The sequence below is a fragment of the Myodes glareolus genome, chromosome 7 (genome assembly GCF_982192425.1).
Source record: "Myodes glareolus chromosome 7, mMyoGla1.1, whole genome shotgun sequence".
NCBI lineage: Eukaryota > Metazoa > Chordata > Mammalia > Rodentia > Cricetidae > Myodes > Myodes glareolus.
Genome location: NC_142032.1, coordinates 74,026,338 through 74,048,498, shown reverse-complemented (window position 1 = coordinate 74,048,498; position 22,161 = coordinate 74,026,338). Strand labels below are relative to the sequence as shown.

At 48.9% G+C, this 22,161-nt stretch overlaps 1 protein-coding gene across 13 annotated transcripts in view; it reads right to left on the bottom strand.

The window, feature by feature from the left end:
- Fgfr2 (fibroblast growth factor receptor 2) overlaps window positions 1-22,161 on the bottom strand; it is a 103,559-nt gene that overhangs the window by 69,986 nt on the left and 11,412 nt on the right. For 5 of the 13 annotated variants that reach the window (XM_087908384.1, XM_087908382.1, XM_048455123.3 and 2 more), the window contains exons 3-4: window positions 10,742-11,008; window positions 9,510-9,587 (exon numbers count right to left, since the gene is read on the bottom strand). The exons of 4 other annotated variants lie outside the window; for them this stretch is intronic. In XM_087908384.1, the coding sequence (XP_087764510.1) occupies window positions 9,510-9,587; window positions 10,742-11,008 (345 nt within the window). The remainder of the gene's footprint in view (window positions 1-9,509; window positions 9,588-10,741; window positions 11,009-22,161) is intronic. 4 more of the 13 variants (XM_087908385.1, XM_048455129.3, XM_087908386.1 and 1 more) reach the window with 1 other exon arrangement.

The window sequence follows — 22,161 nt, the reverse complement described above, 5'->3', positions numbered from 1 at the left end:
TCTGCTTGGGATGACAAGTGTACATTATTATTAAAAAATAAACATGATGCTGGAGAAGAGATAAGTCTATTTTATTATTCATAATAATAACACAATTTAAAAATTTATGGCTCTTTCTGATATAAACTTAAAGGATCTACATAATCTAGAAAAGTAACACTCCGACAGGACCATCCTACTGTGCTTCCTTCTGTGGCAGTCTCCTGCCCCTTGAGACAGTCTTGTCATGTAGCCCAAGCTGGTATCAAACTCAAGATCTTGCCTCATCTTCCTTGGTGCTGGAACCATGGGTCCAACACTCCGGATTCTGCAGACTCTCCTCAATATCCCCTGCCATTTCCACAAAGTAACCACGTCCAAACGCCCAGGCACCAAAGAAGTAGCATATACGTCCAGAGAAACAAGGACCAGGCTTTTTGGGAGAGCCAAGCCAGCCTTTCCCTACTGACGCTCGGGAGCACTTCAGCAATACCATGGGGAGCAAGAACTGCAGCCATGGAGTAAAAGCCTGCAGATGCGGAGACGGTCCTGGTACCCAGCAGATGGCCACACGCTGGTTACTCAACAACCTGACTGGGATGGGAGCGGTAAAGCCAAGAGCACAGGAGGCTGCCTGAAATCAGGACCTCGAGCAGCTGCCTCCCTTAGGGATACAGGACACACACTCCAAGTCACCTGACTGATAAGAGCAGAACCTCCAAAGGCAGGAAAACATGAAGCACACCAAGACACTTGGGAAGTGAAAGAATGGACTTCCCTTCGGCTCTGATGTTCACAGATCTCCTTATGGCATACACAGCAAAAGGAAAAAAATGTCCGGTTAGTCACAAGATACAAACAACAAGCAAATCAAAAGAAGAGTGAGAAGCAGCGTAAGTAAGTGAAATCCCGTCAGAAAGATACGGGCAACCCACCAAGAACTCTCCTCCTTGGTACCAGTGCTCATCACTTCTGGGTGATTGTGTTCAGTCAATTTTCACTCGACCAAAACGCAACTGAGTAAAGAGAGGCCCTAACTCCACTCACAGCCCTCCTGAGTACCCCGTGGCCATCCTTCACCATTCTGTCCTACCACAGGGGCCCGCACTTCCTCCTCTATAAGGGTTGCTTCATCATCACTAAAGTAGGCCACGGCTTGAGCTGCAGACAGGGTGAGAGGACGGATGACTGGGAAAAGCTTTGCTATAAAGCAGGGAAGCTGTTCTGATAAGGTTCTAATAGTCTTTCCAGGCATCTGTGAGCTACGCAGGTATTGATTTTGTCAACAAATGGGAGGGCTGCAGGGGTTTCTGGCCCCGCAATTTAAACTTAAATGATAAAACGTAAGCTGCTGGGCCTGCCCCGTAAAAACCCGCACACGGCCCAGTATTGACATCTCAGGTTTACAAGGTTCCCTGTTCAGAACCTAAACGCAAACACAGCCCAATATTTTCAAGGGAAAACTGGGACTCAGATTACAAGTTCCTCCATCTGGCTTGATGGCTGACAGGATCAATGTCACCCAGAAAGGTTAAGTGATTGGATCAAGGTCACAAAGCCAGAGGCCGGACCAAGGCTAGCCCCGAGTCCCCAACTCCCTCAGCAATGCTCGTCAACCACAGCAGGCTGCCCTGTGAACTCTCCCACAGTAATTAAGTCAAAAGTTCAAGATTTATGTGAGCCGGGGACACTGATGACTGCCAACTTTATTTTTATTGATGCAGAAATTTTAAAACGCACGGGCTGTTTCAGCTCTTAGATCAAGTCTCCCCAACTCCCTAAAGCCTCACTAAGGCCCCTGCCTTAAGTCTATAATTAGGCCTTTTAAAAATATCTCTAATCAGGACATCTGAATGCTATGCCCCCTGATATGTTTAGGTTTTGTTTTGGGGTTTGGTTTGGTTTTGTTTTGTTTTTTAATATCACTGTTCTTACAGTAGACTGCTATCCATCTGCTTTTGGTTTGATATAAACTGAGAGAAATCAAATCTAGTAGAGTTAGAGATGGGCTGGGGTGGGTGGTGACTTAGAAAAGAGTGTTGTCTTAGTCACTGTTCTAGCGCTGTGAAAAGAGACACCATGACCAAGGCAATTTTTTATAAGAGAAAGCATTTAACTGGAGCTGGCTTCTAGGTTCAGAGGTTCAGTCCATTATTATCATGGAGGGGAGCATGGCGGCACATAAGCAGACATGGTGCTGGAGAAGTAGCTGAGAGTCCTACATCCTGATCGACAGGCAGAGAGAAAAACAGAAACTGGCATGGGTTTTTTGAAATCTCAAAGCCCATCCCCAGTGACACACTTTCTCTAACAAGGTCACACCTCCTAATCCTTCTCAAATAGAGCCATTCCCTGGTGAGTAAATATTCAAATATATAAACCTTTCGGGGCCATTCTTATTCAAACCACCACAGGTACAGTCTGGCTTCCAGAAATCTCTAATAGCCCATTGACCACTGATGTGTTTTAGCCAAAACACATAGTGGGTGGGGGTGGGGTATGGTCAGTCACTCACAAGAGAAATAACTAGAGTCCCCTGGAAGGTTCCACAGAATTCTCAGGGCCTGCTACAAGCAAGGATATTCCAACCACTGACAGTGCAGCTGGCCAGGGAGGGGCACCATCAGCACCTTCTGTCCTGAGGCACCTGGATCAACCTACAGATGAGGTTTTCATTAGGAGGAATTTCCAGAACATTCAGCAACCTACCCACTTGGTCTTTTTCGCTCTTTTCAATTCCTACATTCACCAGCTTGGATACCATCTCTTCCAAGTTTTGTTTTTGTGTTTTTTTTTTTTTCCACATCAGAGTGATGGTGACTCAGAGCTGTTAGCAGGGTCAGGCATTCCACTAAAGAGTCTGGGACCTCAGACAACGCACTTTGGCTTTCCCTAGTGCCTCCTAGCTCCCCACCCCACCCCCACCCCTGTCGCCAACTCCCCCTCCTGGAAAAAGAAAAAAATAAGATCTCCCGCTTTTCTCTCTCAGGTGGAGTAAGTGGCATTTGCAGGTCTCAACAAAAATGAGACCAAAATGAAAAAAATATCCCTTGTTACTAGAAAGGACAAGTCCAAAAATGGGAATCTTGATGCTGCTGTCCTGCTAGCTATGGTGCCAAACTTCTGGTCCAACGTCATCAACCCGAGAACTAACCTTCAGAATCTTCAGAAACAATCATGGTAAACACAAGCTCAAGGAAATCAATCTATTTTTTTAAACCTCCATAAATCTGCTGCCAGATCATCTACAGAGACACTTAAATTCCCAGGAGAGGCAAGAACTAGGTGAATGCCTTTTTCTGTGCTGACGCAGAAATGTGGAATTTTTCAGGACCCTCACCCTGGATGAGTTTCAAAAATCAGCGTTTGAATCGGCAACATTTGGTCCAGAGAAAACAAGCTGAACCTACACTTATGATGACATCACAGGATTGCTAGTGCTGGCAAGGTATGAGGACATCCACTAGTCAGCTAAAAATGTGACCTGGGGACACCCTTCACACCTGCGATAAAAGGATTTGACAGAAAAGAGGATGGGTGGGGAGCCCTATCCATCCAGCCATCAGCCCATGCAGGGATGCACAGTGTGTGTGTAACAGGATGTTAGGAGATGCTAAATTTTAAAGGGGTCTTATGGTCACTAGGTTTTAGAAATCCCGGGACAGAACATTAAACAGATGTTTTTCTAGAAGACCCTTCAGAACATGGATGGTGTTGTTGGACTCGCTCTCTAAGCAAGGGTCACAGCATGAGGTGTTTCCTAAACTTCCTACAGGATTCAAGTCACTTTCAGCAAAAACTTACTCTGAACTAGGGTTCCCGAGAATATTCTTTGAGAAACAGTGGCTTGGTTTCTTCATAAATGGACCAGATCTGAACATGGTTCTGTTTTAAGGTGAGACCCATAAAAGATGCCTGGGAAGCTTGGAAAGCCAAAAAACAAACAAACAAACAAAAACCACATTCATTCTCTACCAGGCTGGTCCTTGCTCTCGAGAAAACAATGGGTTATTGAAAAAGGCAGGCCTGAGATGTGATGCCAGGTTCCGTGGTAGACAATGTCACAAGGTACAACAGATGAGTTCCCAGAGCCTGAATGAACAAGGTGGGCTCCACTCTCTAAGGGAGATCAGGAAGAGCAGAGTTAGAAGTTAGGAGCAACCCAAGCGCTCAAGAATATCCACCTAAAACATCACACAGCACCTTCTAATTAAGGTCACCAGCTTCTTAACCAAAACCACATTGTTCTGTCTCATTCCATTTGGGTTTCTTTCTTTGTTTTCTGCTGCATTGGTGATGGAACAATCTTGTGACTTCATCTTAACATCTTAATTCTTTTTCTTAAACATGAGTGTGTGTGGGTGTGTGCATGCATGCGCATTCATGCTGACTGTGCTGGCTAGTTTTATGTCAACCTGACACAAGCTGGAGTCATCTGAGAGGAGGGAACCTCAATTAAGAAAATGCCTCCATAAGATCCCCCTGTAGGCAATCCTGTAGGGAATTTTCTTAAATGGTGATTAATGGGGGTGGGGTTCAGCCCATTTTCTGTGGTCCCACCCCTGGGCTGGTGTTCCTGGGTTCTATAAAAAAGCAGGTTGAGCAAGCCATGGAGAACAAGTCAGTGAGCAGCTCTCCTCCATAGCCTCTACATCAGCTCCTGTCTCTAGGTTCCTGTCCTCATTGCTTTTGGTGATTAACTGTTAAATGGAACTGTAGGTGAAATAAACCCATTTCTCCTCAGCTTGCTTTTGGTCCTGGTGTTTTATCACAGCAATAGTAACCCTAACCAAGACATTGACTTCACGTGGGTGTCTGATCGCACTTTGCGTCAGGTGGGTTCCGAGAACTAACTCAGGTCATCAGGCTCGGTGCCAAGCACCCTTCTCCCCTGAAGGTGCCAAGCACTGAACCATCTCCCAGCCCTCTTCTTAATTCTTGGTAGTTGGTTTTGTGCTTAGACTTGGCTACCATGCTTTCTGCTCTCCACACAGAACTGAAGATCTCTGCTGGTCAGGGAAGCTTGTCTTCCTACACTGAGCCAACAAAACCAGCTAAATGACCATCTAGCAACCTGGCAGAAGGAATCACTTGGACATTTTTCAAGCTGGACGACAGAAACTTGAAACATGCAATGTCCCAAAGGGAAACAGGAAAATGGCGATCACACTGATCACAAGAACGATCACACTGGGCAGTCACCAGAGCACCCCTGGCTAACTTGACTCAAGTTGAATATATTCAAGTACACTCCAGTGGCATCTCCAGACAACAGTGGCAGCACGGGAATCAATGTAGACACAAGGATGTCTGCAGGTGTCTGAAAATGCAGAGAACTCAGAGCTTCTGCATTTTCTCTAGGAATCAGGTCAGGTATTCGACACTTGAGTTAAAAAAAAAAAAAAAGTTTGAACAGTAACATCCCCTTTCCCTCCTTGCCAAATATCCTAGCCCCAACATTCTTTGGTCCACACACACAGGCCACAGCTGCTTAATCTCAGCTGCCCCAGGCTGCACCTGTGAATCAGACCAGGCTAATCACACTGACAGCTGGCAGAGGCCAAGTAGCCAGCTAAGAACTGCTATCACTTTAAATAGCATCTAAGGTTTCACTGGCCCCTCCCTGCAGCAGTATCTCTCTGGTACAGCTAACACCAGCCCTTAATCACCGCACAGCACCCATCTCGGGGACAGAGCCGGTGTCATTTGAGAGCTAATTACCAAAAGCCCCATTGCAAGGTGAAAGTATGGCAAGTTCTCTATGGGGTGGCACCTTTTAGGCACTGTGCTCTGCTGCCCAGCCCATCTCCACAGATGCTGAGCCATTAAGTAGTCGCAGCAATATCCCTAGAGGTCCCCAACAGGCAGACTCCGAAACACCAGAAGATTCCAGTCACTCAGCCTCGGTTATAATATGACCTATTTCTGGTGTTACACGTTATGACATCGCACGTGCTCCTGGTGCTGTTGTTAGGCAGCATACTTGACCCAGCACAGAACCGTTCCCAGGTGTGCCAGCAAAACCAAGGAGGTGAGACCTGATGTCTCAATCAATCATGGAGGCACCCACATGCGGTACCACTTGAGAGCTGTAAACAATTGTGCAAACATGATCATCACACACACACACACACACACCCGTGGGAACCTGGGATGCCCATGGTACTAGGCATCGAGTGGCTGGACACTTCCCTTTGTCCCTAAGACTATTTTCTGGTAACTATAATAAGACTCGCTGCTTCTGCGTTAGGGGTTACTGGAGGCAGTATCTGAGCCAGGGCCAGCCCCAGCGCCCTCCAGAGCCAGTTGGGAGGGCTCTGCCTCCTGCTTCAGGGAGAGCCAAAGCAGCAACTCTGAACATTCTTCTGGGTCCGTGTTCTTATCAGAGGATAGTAAGAAAAGTAACAAGCCTTTGCGAGGCTGTCACAACTCATAAGGTACACGCTGTCACCTGCCTTCTTGGTTTTCATGAATGTGACTGGTAGTATGTGCTTGTTTGGGGCAAGTGCGTGTGTGCGTGTGTGTGTGTGTGTGTGTGTGTGTGTGTGTCCCTAATGCAGCTCTCACACCCTAATGTGAAATGAAACACACACACAGACACGGACACATACCCTGCACCTCCACTAACTAGCTAGGTCTGAAGACAAGTGCAAGGAACAGGCATCTCTAGAGAGTTCCCAAGTGATGCCGACACTGCTGGTCTGGGCACACTTTGAAAACCAAAGTGTTCACTCTCCCTAAAATAAAAATTATATTCTCCAAATCATTTTTCTTTGTGCCCAAACCATTGAAATTTAAGAACAAAGCCAAATCTTCATTGGAGTGACAGTGTTTATCCTAGGACTTAACGACACTCTCTCCGTTAGCTAACCCAGGCTAAGAGTTGTGTTTTCAATGAACGGTACAGAAATAACTGAACATCCAAAGGCAAGAGAAAATGAATCTCAACGCAGGCCTTGCAAATAGATCACAACTGGAATATAAATATAAAGCACAAACTGTGAAGCCCCAAGGAGCGAGAGGACTGCCCTTGAGTTTGCTCCTGATGTCTTAGAGACGACCCCAAAGCATGAGGGGACCCATGAGAGCCGACAAGCGAGCCTTAAAAATGCTTGCTCTGGGCCAGGCGATGGTGGCGCACGCCTTTAATCCCAGCACTCAGGGAGGCAGAGGCAAGTGGATCTCTGTGAGTTCAAGGCCAGCCTGGTCTACAGAGTGAGTGCCAGGAGTCCAGGACAGCCAGAGATACAAAGAGAAACCTTGTCTCAAAAGAAACAAACAATAACAGAAAAGAAAAAAAAAGAGCTTGCTCTGGGAGATACTGTTGAAAGAAAGGTATTTGCACACCAAGAGGGAAAATGTGAAAAGAGAAAAAGGAACAGAGGACTGCTGTCCAAAATACACAAACTCTTGAAACTCAACAATAACAAAACAAACAACGCAATTAAAAAATAAGCCAGCGCAGTCACCAGACACTCACCAAAGCGCGCATGGAGACGGCAATCAGGCACATCTCAGATGCTTCCCGACCTTGTCATGAGGAAGCACATTTCAGACGGGCAGAAATCCACAGGGCCAGCATCCCCAAAGGCTGGCAAGGATGCAGCGCATGCACAGGGAGTGCTCCTTCATGGATGGCAGCAACGCATAATGTTGTGGCTGCTCTGGAAAGCGGTTTGGCAAGCTTCCAACGAATCTGAACTTACCACAGCATCTAACAGTTATGATCCAAGGAGAAGAGGAAATGTGTATCCAAACAAACCCACACCTAGTGTGTGGCATCTCTGCTTGTGCCTGCCAAAACTAGGTAACAACCAAGGTGTCTTTCAACGGAGGGATACATAAACTTTGCACATACAAATAACGTTCAGTACTAAGGAAAAAATAGCTGAATTCTACGGAAAATTCAGAAAAAAAAATGTAATGCACATCACTAGGGGGATGGTGCCAATCTGAAAAGCCTACATGGTAGATGAATCTAACATATGATATTTCTGAACAGGCAAAGTTATGGAAAGGTGGATGGTAGCTAAGGGCTGGGCGTGCGTGCAAGCATGCATGCGTGCATGTGTGTGTGCGTGCGTGCGTGCGTGCGTGCGTGCGTGCATGCGTGTGTGGGGTGGGTGTATAAGTGATGCCCAACAAGTTTAGTACAGTAAAATTTGAGTGACAGCACAATGCTAGAAACGTATTGTATTATTATTCACAGTCTCACAATGAACCCTGATGATCACAGACCTTGGACTCCAGGCTGAGCTGAGGTGGGCTCTTCAGAGGTCTCAAGTGCTGTTGACAATAGGAGACGCAGCACTTGGGGCCAGGAGAAGTAGGTAGGTAATCTCTTAATTTTGCTGTGAGCTATTCTAATCATACCCTCTTTCTTTCTAATCCTCCTGCCTCCACCTCTGGAGAGCTGAGACTACAGGCAGATACCACTCAGTCATGTAGTGCTGGGGGTTGCAAGCAGGCCTTCACACATGCGGGGTAAGCCCTTCACCAAGGTACATCGCCAGCCCTAAACACATAGTTTTAAGGTCATGGGTTCATTTTAATAACGAATTGCTGTTATTCGTGACTCATCGAATTCACTTGTGACCAAAAAATAAAAAAATCCTTTCACAATAATGCTGAATACAACAGGCATAGGGGAAAAAGCAAAACAAAAGAAAACTACCCTCTTCGCAACAGTCCAGCCTGCCTGGAGAACGTTACCGATTCTGTGTTCTGATTCTTTGTGGAACAAACATTCACAAGCACTGAGCCTTTGGTGCACATGATCCCCTTCAGTCTCTCTAACTGGAGCGCATGCCATTCCCCTCCTTTCTCATCACCGTCCTCAAAGTAAGGCATCCTTTCTTCCCCTCAGCAAGAGGCAAAGTTGCAAAGGGTCTCTCGGCCTCAGAATGCTCATATTCTGGATCAGATAATTTTGTTAAACTATACACCATGTATAAGGAACATCTCGGACCTCCAACCACAAGCCGCCCCCAGGCCCTAGGAGGACTTTCCAAAATAGATCAGTCAGGCAAGGTGGCTCACAGTTGTGGGTCCCACTACCCGAGAGGCTCGTGGAAGGATCGCACAAGCCCAGGAGTTCAAGTCCAGCCTGAGCAACAAAGGTGAGACCTTGTCTCCATAAATGGATATGATACATCAGTAAGAGCAGTGAGAGATACTCCAGGGAGGGAGGAGAGGCAACCCCCCAAATCAGGAAAGGCATGATGGGAGTTACGAAGAAAACCAAAATGGCTACAAGTCCTATGAACACCAAGAGACCGAAGAAGAGAGTAAAACCACAGACAGAAAGAGTGTTTGGAAGAGAGCTGTTGACACAAGAAGAAAGGACAAGTGGCGAGAGGTGGACAGAAACACAGTTTATTCTCAAGTTGGAAAACAGGGACAGCAGACATAGCGGAGCAAGGAGAGTGAGGGCCGGGGACACAGCAGCGGTTCGGAGGACTCGACAGAAGACAGGTGAGGGCTCCCCTCGTCACTCCTCTCTCGGGGACCTCCGAAGGCAGGTTACTTACTCTGGTTGTTCCTGTTCTCACTGACAAAGTCTTCGGAGCTATCTGTGTCGTCCTCGTCATCTCCGGACGAGATGGCATCTGCATTCAAAAGAACATATCCATGGATGCGTTTGCAAAAGTCACCATCACCTGCGGCTGCGCGCTGCTCAGAGCGCGCCCAACCGGCTGCCCAAAAGCCCAGAGGAGTGTCAGAGACCTTGTGTTGTCAAGATGGCTTTCGTGGCTTGAGGGGCTCAGTGACTCGGGGTTTTCTCCCATCTAAACCCACTCGACAACTAGGGTGGATTGAGCTTCAAAAAGTGTTCAAATCCCCAGCCATTTTTTAAAAATTTTGAAATACTTATTTTTTTTTTCTTTCATGTGCATTGGTGTTGTGCTTGCACACATGTCTGTGTGAGGTTGTTGGATCCCTTGAAACTGGAGTTACAAACAGCTGTGAGCTGCCACGTAGGTGCTGGGAATTGAACCTGGGACCCCTGGATTCAATTCAGAGCAGCCAGCGCTCCCAACTGCTGAGTCACTTCTCCAGCCCCGTGCCACCCCCGACAAATTTTGACTCCCTACTAGCCAAACATTGGTTTTATTTCCCTTTTTCAGCATTTGGGGGTCCCTTCAAGATAGAAATGACTCCCTCACAAAACTCAGGTTCTTTGGGGGGGCTTCTGATTGCTAACTAACATTCTGAAGGAGAATTCCCAGCGGGCCACAGAGGAGGCCTGCGGCTACCCATCCCCTTCACTGCATGCAAGGAAATAACAGGAGAGAAATTCAGAGTGTGGTAAAGGAACCAAAATCTGGATTCCCATAATTCAAGTGTATACTGTAAATGCCAAGAATGCTGGGGGGGAGGGGGTGTGGGGTGAAGAAGACTGTGTGCTCTGCTTTGGAATATCTCTGTCACTTGAGACATCTGTGGTACACCAGGTTCCAGTGAGGAATTTCAGAAACAAATCAGCCAGGCATAGTAGTTTACGTCTGTGGCCTGAGCTCATCTGGGGAGAGCGGGGACAGGGAGGATGGGGCGGGGAGCTGATGTGAGCCTAGGAGCGCAAGTCCAGCCTGGGCAACAAAGGAAGACCTTGTCTCAAATGAATAGCAAACTGACGCTGTATGTGCCTGGCAGTCAATGAGTATAGTTCACTGTGATTTCACTTGGCCGAAAATAATAATGATTTTTTCAATCAGAGAACAACCACAGAAGAGACAGAGCGTCACCTTGCAAGCCAACTCACCTGTGACATTCACCATGAAGTACCATGTGTCACTGTCTAGCGTGCTAGCTGCAGTACAAGCATAGAGGCCGGAGTCTCTAGGTGTGGCTCCTTTTATCTGCAAGTACTCCCCAATAAGCACTGTCCTATTGCTGGGCCCCAAGCGCACCCCATCCTTAGTCCAACTGATCCCCGCGGCATCTTTCAACAGGCAGTGCAACTCTAGCGAGTCCCCGGGGGCGACCGCGTACGATTCTGGTTGGGAGATTTGGTATTTGGTTGGTGGCTCTGCAGAACAGGTGGGAGAGAGAAGACAGAGGCAGATGGGAAGGAGGGAGAGGAGAGAAGGTCCAACAAAGGTCAGTGGAGGCCAGCTCTTTCCCGGGAGACACTGTTCTTGCTGTACAAACGGCCTCAGGAGGTGCCCAGCTCTCACTACACCCCAGAAGCCGGGAAGCAGCCCCCACTCAGACTTGAGGACAGCCCTGGAAACAACGGCCATAGACTGCAGCCAGCAGAAGCTGTCCTGTGTTAGTTTGTTTCCACATACTGTAAATAGGGCTTTAAAAAACAACCACGCCCAGAGGAGAAGGAGAATCCACCAGAAAAGTTTCAAGGGGATTGCCAAGCTAGTCATTCAACATGACAGTGTGTGTGATAATGCGCTCTCGCGCTCTCTTTCTCTCTCTCTCTCTCTCTCTCTCTCTCTTTCAGACTGACTTAACTACTTATTTGTGTCTCACTTAGCCTGATTTTCAATGAGAAATATCTCAAATTCAAGGGCAAATAGACTCATCTGCAAAACTCTCGGCCATTTGGAAAGCGGCAACCAGTGGCTTACTCATTATTAGCTCCCAGGGTCTAATCAGTACTGAGCTGGCTCTGTACTGGGTGAGCTGGGAGACGGGCGCTGTCGTTCTCAAAATGATAGATGCCTGGTGCTTTTAACATCAAAGGAAAGAAAAGGAGCGGGGCCGTGACAATGAATGACTTTTGTAAGTCAGCTTTTGGGTAAGGATACTGCCTACATTATCCACCCCTCCTTCTACTAACAAAGCCAGATCCATCCTGCCCCAGTCTCTGGTCTCCTCAGCTCCCTCTTTCCTATGAATACAATGTTCTCCCTCCCACTCCTACTTAACCCAGTTCCTCCTCTGATGCCCAGATTAATCATGGCCTTCCATGACCCACCACCCCATATCAGTCACCTGGCTGGATATAAAAGAGGTCTCTCCCACTCTAAAGTCCACCTGCCTGCCCCCCAAAACTACCGGAGTAGACACATTGCCGACGAATGTCCTGACTTCCTGAGGAAACCTTCAGATCCCAGGTGGAAACTCAATTCTGATAGATCGTCATGCCCCATTCCCATCTCCTCCTTGGGGCACCTTTGACATACACAGAGAAGGCAGCCATATTGAACACCAACACAGTCCTCAAAGAAGTAGGGTGGGGTGAGACCACTGGCCTTCCTCAGGGCCGGGATGACCCTGAGGGTCCGTGAAGTAAGCTTCCAGGCCCACCGTGAGATCTGTGAATGGTACCCAGGGTCCCAAGCCCAGAAAACACAATGCTTTCCGTCCACTCTGGGACGATTCCAGATCTGGGTAGCAACATCACAAGGCAGTTATTCTTCCCAGAGCCCACTCAAAAGAACAAATCTCCCACATGACTAAAATACAGTCCATTCATGCTTTAGTCTCACTATTTAATAAACATCTGGTCCAAGAAATAGCAGCAGTGCAGCAGCAGCCAACGCAAGGGGCCCCCGAGGCTTTTCACAGGGAATCCCCTCCAAATGCACGCGAGCCAAGAGGGGCACAGGCGTTAAACAGCACATGAATAGAGAGGGAAACCCACCTGAGGAAGGAAACAGGAGTTGATGAAAGATAGAACTCCCCCCAACACACACACACACACACACACACACACACATACACACTGGGGCAGGCAGAAAGCAAGCCCCAACTGACAGCCAGGTAAGGGTTCCAAGGCCTGGTTCTCTCGCTCGCCACTGTTTGGTGAACACCTACCACAGGTCAAGCTTTGTTCTGCATGGTCAGGAAGTGGCAGGAGACAAGGCGGAGTCCCTGTCCTGGTGGACCTTTCACTGGAGTGGGGCAAATGAAAGCAAATAGAAAATTCACAGAAAACATGAAGGGTGTGAGGTGGTCTTAGGGGGAGGTACCTAGGTGGCAGTCCACGTGGAGATGGCAGGTGAAGGCCCCGTGGGCTGCCTATGGAAGCCAGCAGAGCATGGCCCCAGGGCCAAGCTAGTCACTTGCTTTCGTAAGCAAAGACTTCTCCAAACAGTGCCCATACCCTTCGGGTGTGTATTGTCTGGGACTGCTTTTGTCTTACAAGGGCAGACTGGAGTCGTTGCAAAAGAGATCTCCTGGCCTGCAAGCTCCAAGCATCGATAGCGTTGCCCTCACAGACGGTGTTCCAGCTTCTGCTGCAGGAGGTGATGGGAGAGCAGCCACCCTGTGTGCTGACAAGGAACACACAAAGCCAAGCTTGAAAGCTGTTGAGTGTTCTGTTGGAAGGTTCTCAGGTCAGGTCTCAGGCCTGTTTAAACCAAGAGACAGCTGAACTGCGCAACTAACAGAATGAGGGAGAGGCAGGTCTAGCAAGATGGCTCAGAGGATGAAGGCATGCTTGCCTCAAGCCAAGACTGGTCCCACAAACCCATGAAAAGGCGGAAAGAGGAGAAAACTGACTCCACAGAACTGCACTCTGAATTCCATATACACAACATGGCGCAGGTGCCCATACATCATACACACTCAACAATAATGACAATAATAAATAACAAGAAGAAATAAAATAAAGGGTTTATAGTTTTTTTTTAAAAGCAAGGAAGAGAAATATGGAGAGAAAGAGGGGTTCACTTTGACCCCAACTCTCACACCATCTGCCCCTCTAATCCCAGCATCTCTGAATGAAAGATTCAAGCAACATTAGAAAATCACAGGGTCCTAATGGTTACCCTAGCCACTGAGAAGCCCTTCCTCCAAAAAGGCTCAAGACTTGCTCAATTCAGGCTGCACGACTGGACCACGCTGGACTAATTCGACCATCCTGCGCCACCATTTCTAGCTCTGCTATGAGAAATGCAGGATGAGGGGGGCTCTCAGGTAGGGCAGAACACAGATGTTTAGTAAAGGGGCCTTGCCCGGGGTGCAGGAGGACACCTGAGTCCATTTCCTCTCTGCCCTGCAGAGCCTCTCGGCCACAGGACCCTCAAGATACAAGAATATCCAGGCATTGTTTGGAAGGCACTGAGGAGCCACCCACTGTGAACTTGATCCTGCAGCCACAACCCACCGAGCTGATGTCAGTCACCGCACTGCTGTTCTAAAGCTGAAGGTGTTCGCCATGACTGTGCACTATGCCGTGTTCGGAGGGGAAGGCGGAAATCACTGGGTTTTATCTCAAGACTTCACGGATGGGCTCGCATCTCAATGAATGGTGAGGACAGCCTGACATGCTCAAAATAGGATCTGATTTCTAGTGGGATCTCTCTAGCTTTCCCGAAAAATGATTGACTTCTGAGATAGTAAAGTAGCAACCGCAAACGCATAAGAAAGATAAGTATCTATGAAATCAAGGCATTCTAATGTCAAGGCTTCCTCCAAGGCCTGGATAAGGCAGGAAGGACAAGTCCTCCTGCCTCTGCAACGGCCTTTTCACAAGAAGACACACTTACGGGGCGGCAACATCGGTAGTAAGCCATGCAGCCTCCTCCTTGGGTAGCCTAACAAGGAGGGAGAATGGGTGAATAAAGGCAAAAGAGAGGGGGGAAAAAGGGAGAGAGGGTCAAATACTGTAGAGGGAGGGAAGAGATAATAGAGAAGGACACTAATAATAGAGAGATGGGCAGAGACATAATAAAGAGGGAGAAAAGCCAACCCCATGGCATCCCAGGCCACCCAATGTTCCCAGTAATCCAGCTGCTAGGTCCCTGCAAATGGAACACACATGAGATACATCATGGACCGGGGTACTAAGAACATGGGACTCAAGAGGTATCATGGGAAGAAGCCATCCTGCTCCTGCCTGGCCCTGGAGACTCGCTTGAGAGCAGAAGCCTTCTCTTCTGTGCCCAAATCCTTCAGGGAGCTTCAGGGCTGGCTACTCACACAACACTTAGAATCCTGCTATATTACCACTCTACACCATAATCACCTCACAGGGTCCGACAAGAGGCCGAGACCCCAAAGACACCACGCTTACCACCCTCCACCTGACTTTCCCACTCAGGCAGCCTTCTGACACAGGTCACTCCTTGCCTGACTCGGCCAAGCTGCTCTGTGTAACACGTGACAATTGACATAGGGCAAGGAACTCCCTGGGAAATCCAAACAGTCCCTTTTATAGCAATATCAACATTTCCTGGACTCAACATTTCTGATGCCATGCATGGCTTGCTGCTCATTCCCTTCTCCTCGGAGCACTCCCTTCCAAGCTCCCTCCTCTGCACGCTCCACAGCACAATGGGCAGAAAGTTCCAGAAGCTACTTCTCTTGACAGCAAATGCTCTTTCAGAAGTTTCCATAGACAGAAAGTGTGCTCTCATACATTTTTCATAATTAAATGGAAACTTGGAAAGATGCACAGGAGCTGGGCCATACAGTGTCATTGTTACCTAAACGCTCTGAGCAAACAAGGTGACATGTGTACTTTCTGGGAGGGACCCACTCAGCTGTTTCTACCTGCTGCAAACACCACAGTGGCTGGAGGCTTTCTCCTGTGCTTCTGCCACAGCCCTAACCCCTTGAGACACGCCAGCAGTGAGCTGGGTAGTAGGTGTGTTTTCAGTGAATTGACTACTCTGATAGTCAGAGGGGGGAAAAGCGAAGATCCTTCACAGCATCAAAAATCAATACTGAAAATACTAACAGTGTTGGGGCACGGTGGTACTGGGTGAGCATGTAAGAGGCTGGGTTAGGAGAGCCATACAGTCAAAACCGATATTGGCTTCAGAATGAGTTCAAGGCCTACCTAAGCTGCAGAATGCATTCACAGTCAGTGAAAAAGCACATCTATGGCCCTCACCCCGCCATGGGCCTCCTTCCTGTGCAATACGCTGGAATGAGGAACCTCACAGGACACGGATGGACTTCTCTCTCAGCACCAACAGGGTGGCCGTCTTGAGGCTCCCAAACAGCTAGGGCGGCCAGAAACGAGAAGCTGCTTCAGGTAATGCTTTCTGTTGCCAAGCCAGCGATAGCAGCACTTCAGACTGTCACTTTTTATAATGTTTGCCTATAAACTTTTCCCGTGTGGTTTCTGAAATGGCGCCCAAGTGCAAACAGAGAACAGATGGGAGCCCAAGTCCTGCCCTGGCCAATCATCTCCTGCAGAATGCATGGCAGATTCTCACCACTCAGGGAGGAGGAGACACCGCTGCAGACTGCCTCCGGGGCAACTAACCACACCGTAGTTCACACACCAAGCCATTTCTAGGGTGTCCTCAGGGAGACTCCACTTCCGAAGACTAGATAAGAGTTAATGGATGATACAGCAGGTACCCCAAGCAGCCTCACTTTGGGATCAGGGTATCTGATCCCAAAACACATTCCTCTAGAAGGGAGAGAAAGGGAGATTGGAATAGATTTACCTCAAAGAGGGAAATACAAGGCGGAAATGGGGAGATGAGGAGAAAAGGGTAGAGGGGATGCAGGGGAAAGGGGTGGAGGTGGAGAAGAGGCGGTCCCATAGGTATGGACTGTCAGGGAACTGGGCTGCCCAGCTCAACTGTCCCCAGCCACCTTCCGGCACCCCATTAGACCATCAGGGCGGCACCAAGAACACTGTGGCAGAGGACAATAACACGGCCCGGTGCTCTCCCAGACCGTGCCATCCAGTACAAGACAAATAAACACCACAGACACAGGACTGCCAAAAGACTTGACGGAGAATGGAAACCAAGCTGCCAAATGTCACTGCAAAGTCACAGGACACCAGGTTTGTGACAGGCGAGTAGCAGTGAGTTGGCCCCACTCTGTCCTCCAGGCCACAAAGATGCCCCCGTAGTGGCCTCTCCACGGTCCTGGTGAGTTGGGTTCACTGGCCACAAAACAGTGTATGGATCTTGAAATGCTCTTTGTAACTGCAAGTCAAAGTCAAAGGCGTCCAGAAAGCAGGGCAGGTGACACCAGGCATGTCCACCTAGGTTTTTAGGAACCTGTGACATGTGGCAGCATTGGGACCTTGGAAGAGCCCCATCTGTACAGTTAGTTTTTTTGGTTTTGTTTTGTTTTGTTTTGTTTTTGCATGGCATGGTTAGCATGGAGCTGGCACCAGAGCTCAGTAGAAGGGCAAAGGTCCTTTGGTGGAGTCAGAAAGAACCACCCTGGTGGCTTGTCCTTAGAGACAAAGGCGACATCCCAGAGCTGGCTCTGCAGCGCCTGCTGGTTCAGAGCGTCCCCTTGACAAAAACCAACTTGCAAATCCTTATATCAAACTCAGGCCTTATAAGGCCTTGGCACAATGCATTCTTAAAGAGAGGAGGGGGTCAACACCCACACAGGACAAAGATGGAAGTTCTCAACCTAAAGAAATATTGTTGCATTAAAAATGGGGGGAGGGGAGGAAAGAGATGTAAAGGCTGGGGAGAGGAGAAAGGTGAACAGGCGGCCAAGGCTTTCTGTTTACAACCGGTAGCTGGAGTGCCTATTCGGACACATATTGGGACTGCAAACGCCTTGTGTTGTGTCTGTGTCACCCCCACTAATAGCTACCTCAGCCACAGTAGCCTGACAGCCACAGAAACTCTGGGCTGGCTCAAGCGGCCCCATCTGAGAGGACCAGTAAGCAGTAAATGCTTCCAATATGGGAACCATTACACATTACGTATTTAGGCACGCCCCTCGTAATTTAGGCTTGGCTTTGAGAAACAGGGTGAACGGCCCTCTGTGTTTGAAAGAAATTATGCTAAGCCCCGGAGAGAATGAAAATATAAAAGGGGCAGAGGAGCCTAAGAAGGCCCTTGCTGGAGACTGAGTCATTGTGCCGCCCAATACCTGGACTCAAAGTGGCAGTTTCACCCCTTCCCCGTCTGCAGCCCCTCCCCCACCCGACCTGAACATGTGATGACACCGTCCACGTGACAAAGAGACGATTTCACTCCTGGTCACAACATATGTGCTCAATTCATTCACTGACACGAGTGAAATTCCCACTGGGCTATGGGTAGAAATCAAACCAGTGCAGTCCACAAAAATCCCCTAGCTATTGATGCTTTGCTTGAGCAAGAACTGCAAAATGGAGCCTTTTGTTCAGAGAGTCTATCCCAAGGAACTCAGCCATGGGATTCCACAGCACCCAGGAAGTAGAAACTGGCATTACAAGTTATGTCAAAGCACCTAGAGCTGGTGGCTCAACGGTACAAAGAGGAGTCTGTATCCAGTCTGGCTAGCTAGACCCAGGTCCCCGGCGTCCTAAAGGCACGCTTGCAGAAAAAGCGCGGGCTCCCTAACGTCTGCAGGGCTCCTTGGGACGTGTTGTTCTGGAAACCCTGCCACCTAGGGCTGGATCCACAGAGAGACAAATGCCACCGGGCAACTTTGGTGAGTCTCAGCTGTGGGCGCAGACGTATGCTCACTGTAGCTACAACATGGAGGAATGGGGTAAGGAGGTCTAACGAGGCAAAGGCCTGAATGGAATGTATCTAACCTACAGGGCACAGTCTTAAGGTCTACTGACGTGTCTCTCTAGAAAATTAATTTACAACACTGCCGGGATCCCACATTCCTTCCTCCTCCCCTCATTCATCCACCAGCCAGAGGGTATACTGTCCCCTTTCCCCAAACTGCCACTCCATCGGGAAGACTCCTATGCAGCTTTCAGAATCCAACCCAAATGTCACCTCTAGATTTCCTGATTCCTACTATGACAAATGCCATTACCCGTCTCCATGACGTCACAGCCTTTGTTTTATCCATGTAGTCTGCGCAACAGGCAAATGCATTCATCTCTTACCCAATAGTCTCCTGGAGAGATTCTGAGAAGATGGGAGGAGGGGAAATAAATGTAAGGATCTTGGTTTATCGTGCATAAGGACCACCTTCCAGGGCCAACCTCAGGCATGGGCTGGGTTCTCATGGGCTCTCAGAGGAGGACAGTTCAGCAACCTTTGGTACCAGACCAGGGCCCTGCTGCTGTCAAGAATGAACGTGGTCACCTTGAACAGCAGCACCCTGCGGCTGAGACACCAGCAAGGCAAGCTGCTGGGCAGCACACAGAGAGTCCAAGGGAAGTCCCTCCCACACTCTGATGTAAGGAGCACACTGAGAGAAAGCACTCTCTGTATGGTGGGGCAAGCACTCTACCTGCAGCCCTGCCTGCACTGGCCAGGGGCCACCTGGGGCTTGGGTGCATGGGTCATAACCTGATTGTAGCAGGTCAGCAGATGAATCAGCTGAGGATCTATGCAGCCCCGTGAGAATAGCCACTTGCATTCCTCTGATTCCAAACCAGGGTTTTCTCTCGAACGAACAAATCTGTCATCTCTTACGTCTGCTTCCCTGCATGGGAATGCCTGCAAGGTTCTCAAGTGGAACTAAACAACTGAAGGTCTTGGGAGGTTTTCTCCTCATCCAGGCCATGTCTAATACCTACTTCAAGAAGCTAGTGAGTCAAAGACATACAGTCCACTGTACCTTCGGGAGCTGCAGAGGGGATGGCTCAGGAGGTAAGGTGTTAACTCTGCAAGCATGACTTTGATTCCCCAGAACCCACATTTTAAAAAAAGGGGGGGGGGGTAGTTGTAGTGAGAGGGCAAAGACAGATACATCTATCTTAGCCTATATGGTGCATTCCAGGTCAGTGAGAGACCCTGTCACTAAAACCAAGGTGAACAACATCAACAACTCCACAGGAAAAACAACTGAGGTCACCGTCTAACCTGCACACAAACACAAAACATACATGTGCTTGTACACACACACACACACACACCCCTCTGCTATTCATCCATTCAGTGAATACACACAGCAGGTCACAACCTGTAGGAAGTCCCTACAGCCAAAGGCGCCAGCAGGCTGTTATCATAACCGCCCAGATGCTAGGGATGAGGCCTCCGACACCAGACAGGCGACAGGCCCAAGAATCATGGTGCCTAAGTCAGCTACAGCTTAAGGGCCTGCTTGCGATGAACTGGGGTAATTGGCAGGTGTTCCCGAGGCGGAACTACATTCCAGAGGCCAGTTTGCTCGGACCTCACGTTGCCTGTGGCTCTTTCAAAGCTGCACCTGGAGCAAGCTCGCCTCTCTGACTCTGAGATAAACATCCAATAAGTGGCATCCACTCAAGTGGAGATATTTGCCTTCTAATTCCCTTAAGGGGCAGATCGATGCCCAAATCCTATGTGACATTTTCCTTATGCAGAGCTGGGTCCCCCTCCTCCGCCTGGTAAGTACTTTCTGAATGAAAGAATAGTTTTAAAGTGGCCTGGCTACAAAAAGCAGGGTTAAGAGTTAGCCCTAGAGGGCAGGCTGCCTCTGGCTTCTCTGACTCCAGATCTTGGGGCGGGGGGGGGGGGGGGTAATATTGTTCAGCTGGTTTATTTAAAGGGCTTGGTCTTTCTTTTCCCAGCAGGACCCTAGTTACAACGCCATTCAGAGGCTGCAGATGTGTCCCCAGGACCAGTCCTCTCTGCAGCATCCCGGCCAATTGCAGACGAAGGGTCAGCAGCTGGAGGCTGAGAAACAGATGGCCTTCTTTCTTGGGATGGGTTTGATCCTGTTGCTGGGGCTCAGCTAGCTGAGGCCTGCATGGAAGCGCGAGGAGACTCTGGGCTGCAGGACCGGGAAAAGCAGGCCAGAGCCTTAAGGATCACTTTTCTGCAGTGTTTTGTAGCAAAATGCAAGGTTCTGGGGAGTCTATCCAGGAGGGCTGAAACCCACATTTGCTTGAAGCTTCTAATGAAGATGGCACCACCATGGTTAACCTTTCTCTCCTGCCCAATAAACCTCAAATTTGCCTGGAGGGGAGGCTTTCAGAAAGCAAACAAATCTGAAGAGTGTCTACCTTCAGGATTCACCACTGAGTCTCGGAGGCCTGGGCAAGGCTCCCAAACACTGTGGCATCCTGAGGACAAGGTGTGTCCCCGTGCCAGGCAAGGAAGGAACCGGCACTACTCTGCCCACGATCAGCAGAGCTTTCCTGGCCTCCGTGATGATTGGGCAAGAAACCAATCAGAGAGATGAAGTGCCAGGAAACGGACATCAAGGAGCAAACAAACTAACCCAGCTGCGGCATGGCGCAGCCTCCTCAGACTGGCCACCCCTTCCAGGGGAAACACCTTCCCACAACAAAGATAAGATGGGAACTGGACCTAGTGGTTTGTGCTTGGAATCCCAGCACTCAGGAGGTGAGGGCAGGAGAATCAGAACTTCAAGGGCATTCTCAGTTACGTAGCTCAAGGGTTACATGAGACCCTAGCTCAACCAATTAACCAAGAAGTTGGGAAACGGACTCCAAGGTTATTAATTACCCTGAGCCTGGAAAAGCACACCTATAGCATCATCTCCCTATCGGCTTGGGAGGCGGCCATTGTTCTCAAGGACTATGTAGCTCTGAGGGAAAGCAGCCTCACCTCCATGTCAACAGTGACCATGCCTCACTTCCAACCTGCAGCCCTGAGCATCCCCGACTCACTGCACAAGGACATCAGGGTCCTGGCCAGTTGCCACTCACCCCAACACCTGTCTGGGACCAGAGTTCACTATTTTTTTTTTTCAAGCCCCACCAAAGTGAACTTTGCTTGCTTTTAAGAAACAAGCTTCATTTCCTGGCTTCTTCTGCCCCTAGGGACACCCTTCTCAGCCAAAATTGGAGGAGGAGTGGGTGTCTTGGCTTCCAGCCTTGAGTTCTTGGAATTTTTTTTTCTTTTTTTTTCCCTTGGGGGAGAGGAGTGACACCTAAAGGGCCCCCACACCTATCATTTCCATAACCACAGGCGGAAGGAGTCCCGGAAGTCTTGTGCAGGTGGGCCTTTGATTTCCCACCTGGTAGCAGGGCAGAAATGCCTGGAAAGAAAAGCTGGAGATGTTAGCAGGATGGCAACCCAACCAAGCTAAGGTTTGGCGGGATCTGAAGCAGACCTGAGCAAGAGCGGGAATGTCCGTCCTGTCCCGAGTCCATTAACTCAGTCTAAGTCACCATCCAGGACTCTGTGCAGTTTGCCACTGCCCTCCACCCCCAGCAGCAGAGAGTAGACCTCTTATCAATTCCCTACATATCACCAGAGGCCATAACAGAAGAATCAGAGACTGTAATTGGTGGAAATTTCTCACTGCCTGAAACTCTTCTCAGAATGACTTAAGGAAGGGGTGTGGGTCCTTGAAGTAGAAACAGAATCAGCTAACCAGTCCTTGAAGGTTAATGTTCAAAGTAGGGGGGCAAGGAAAAACAAGAGGGGTGCCCAGCACTCC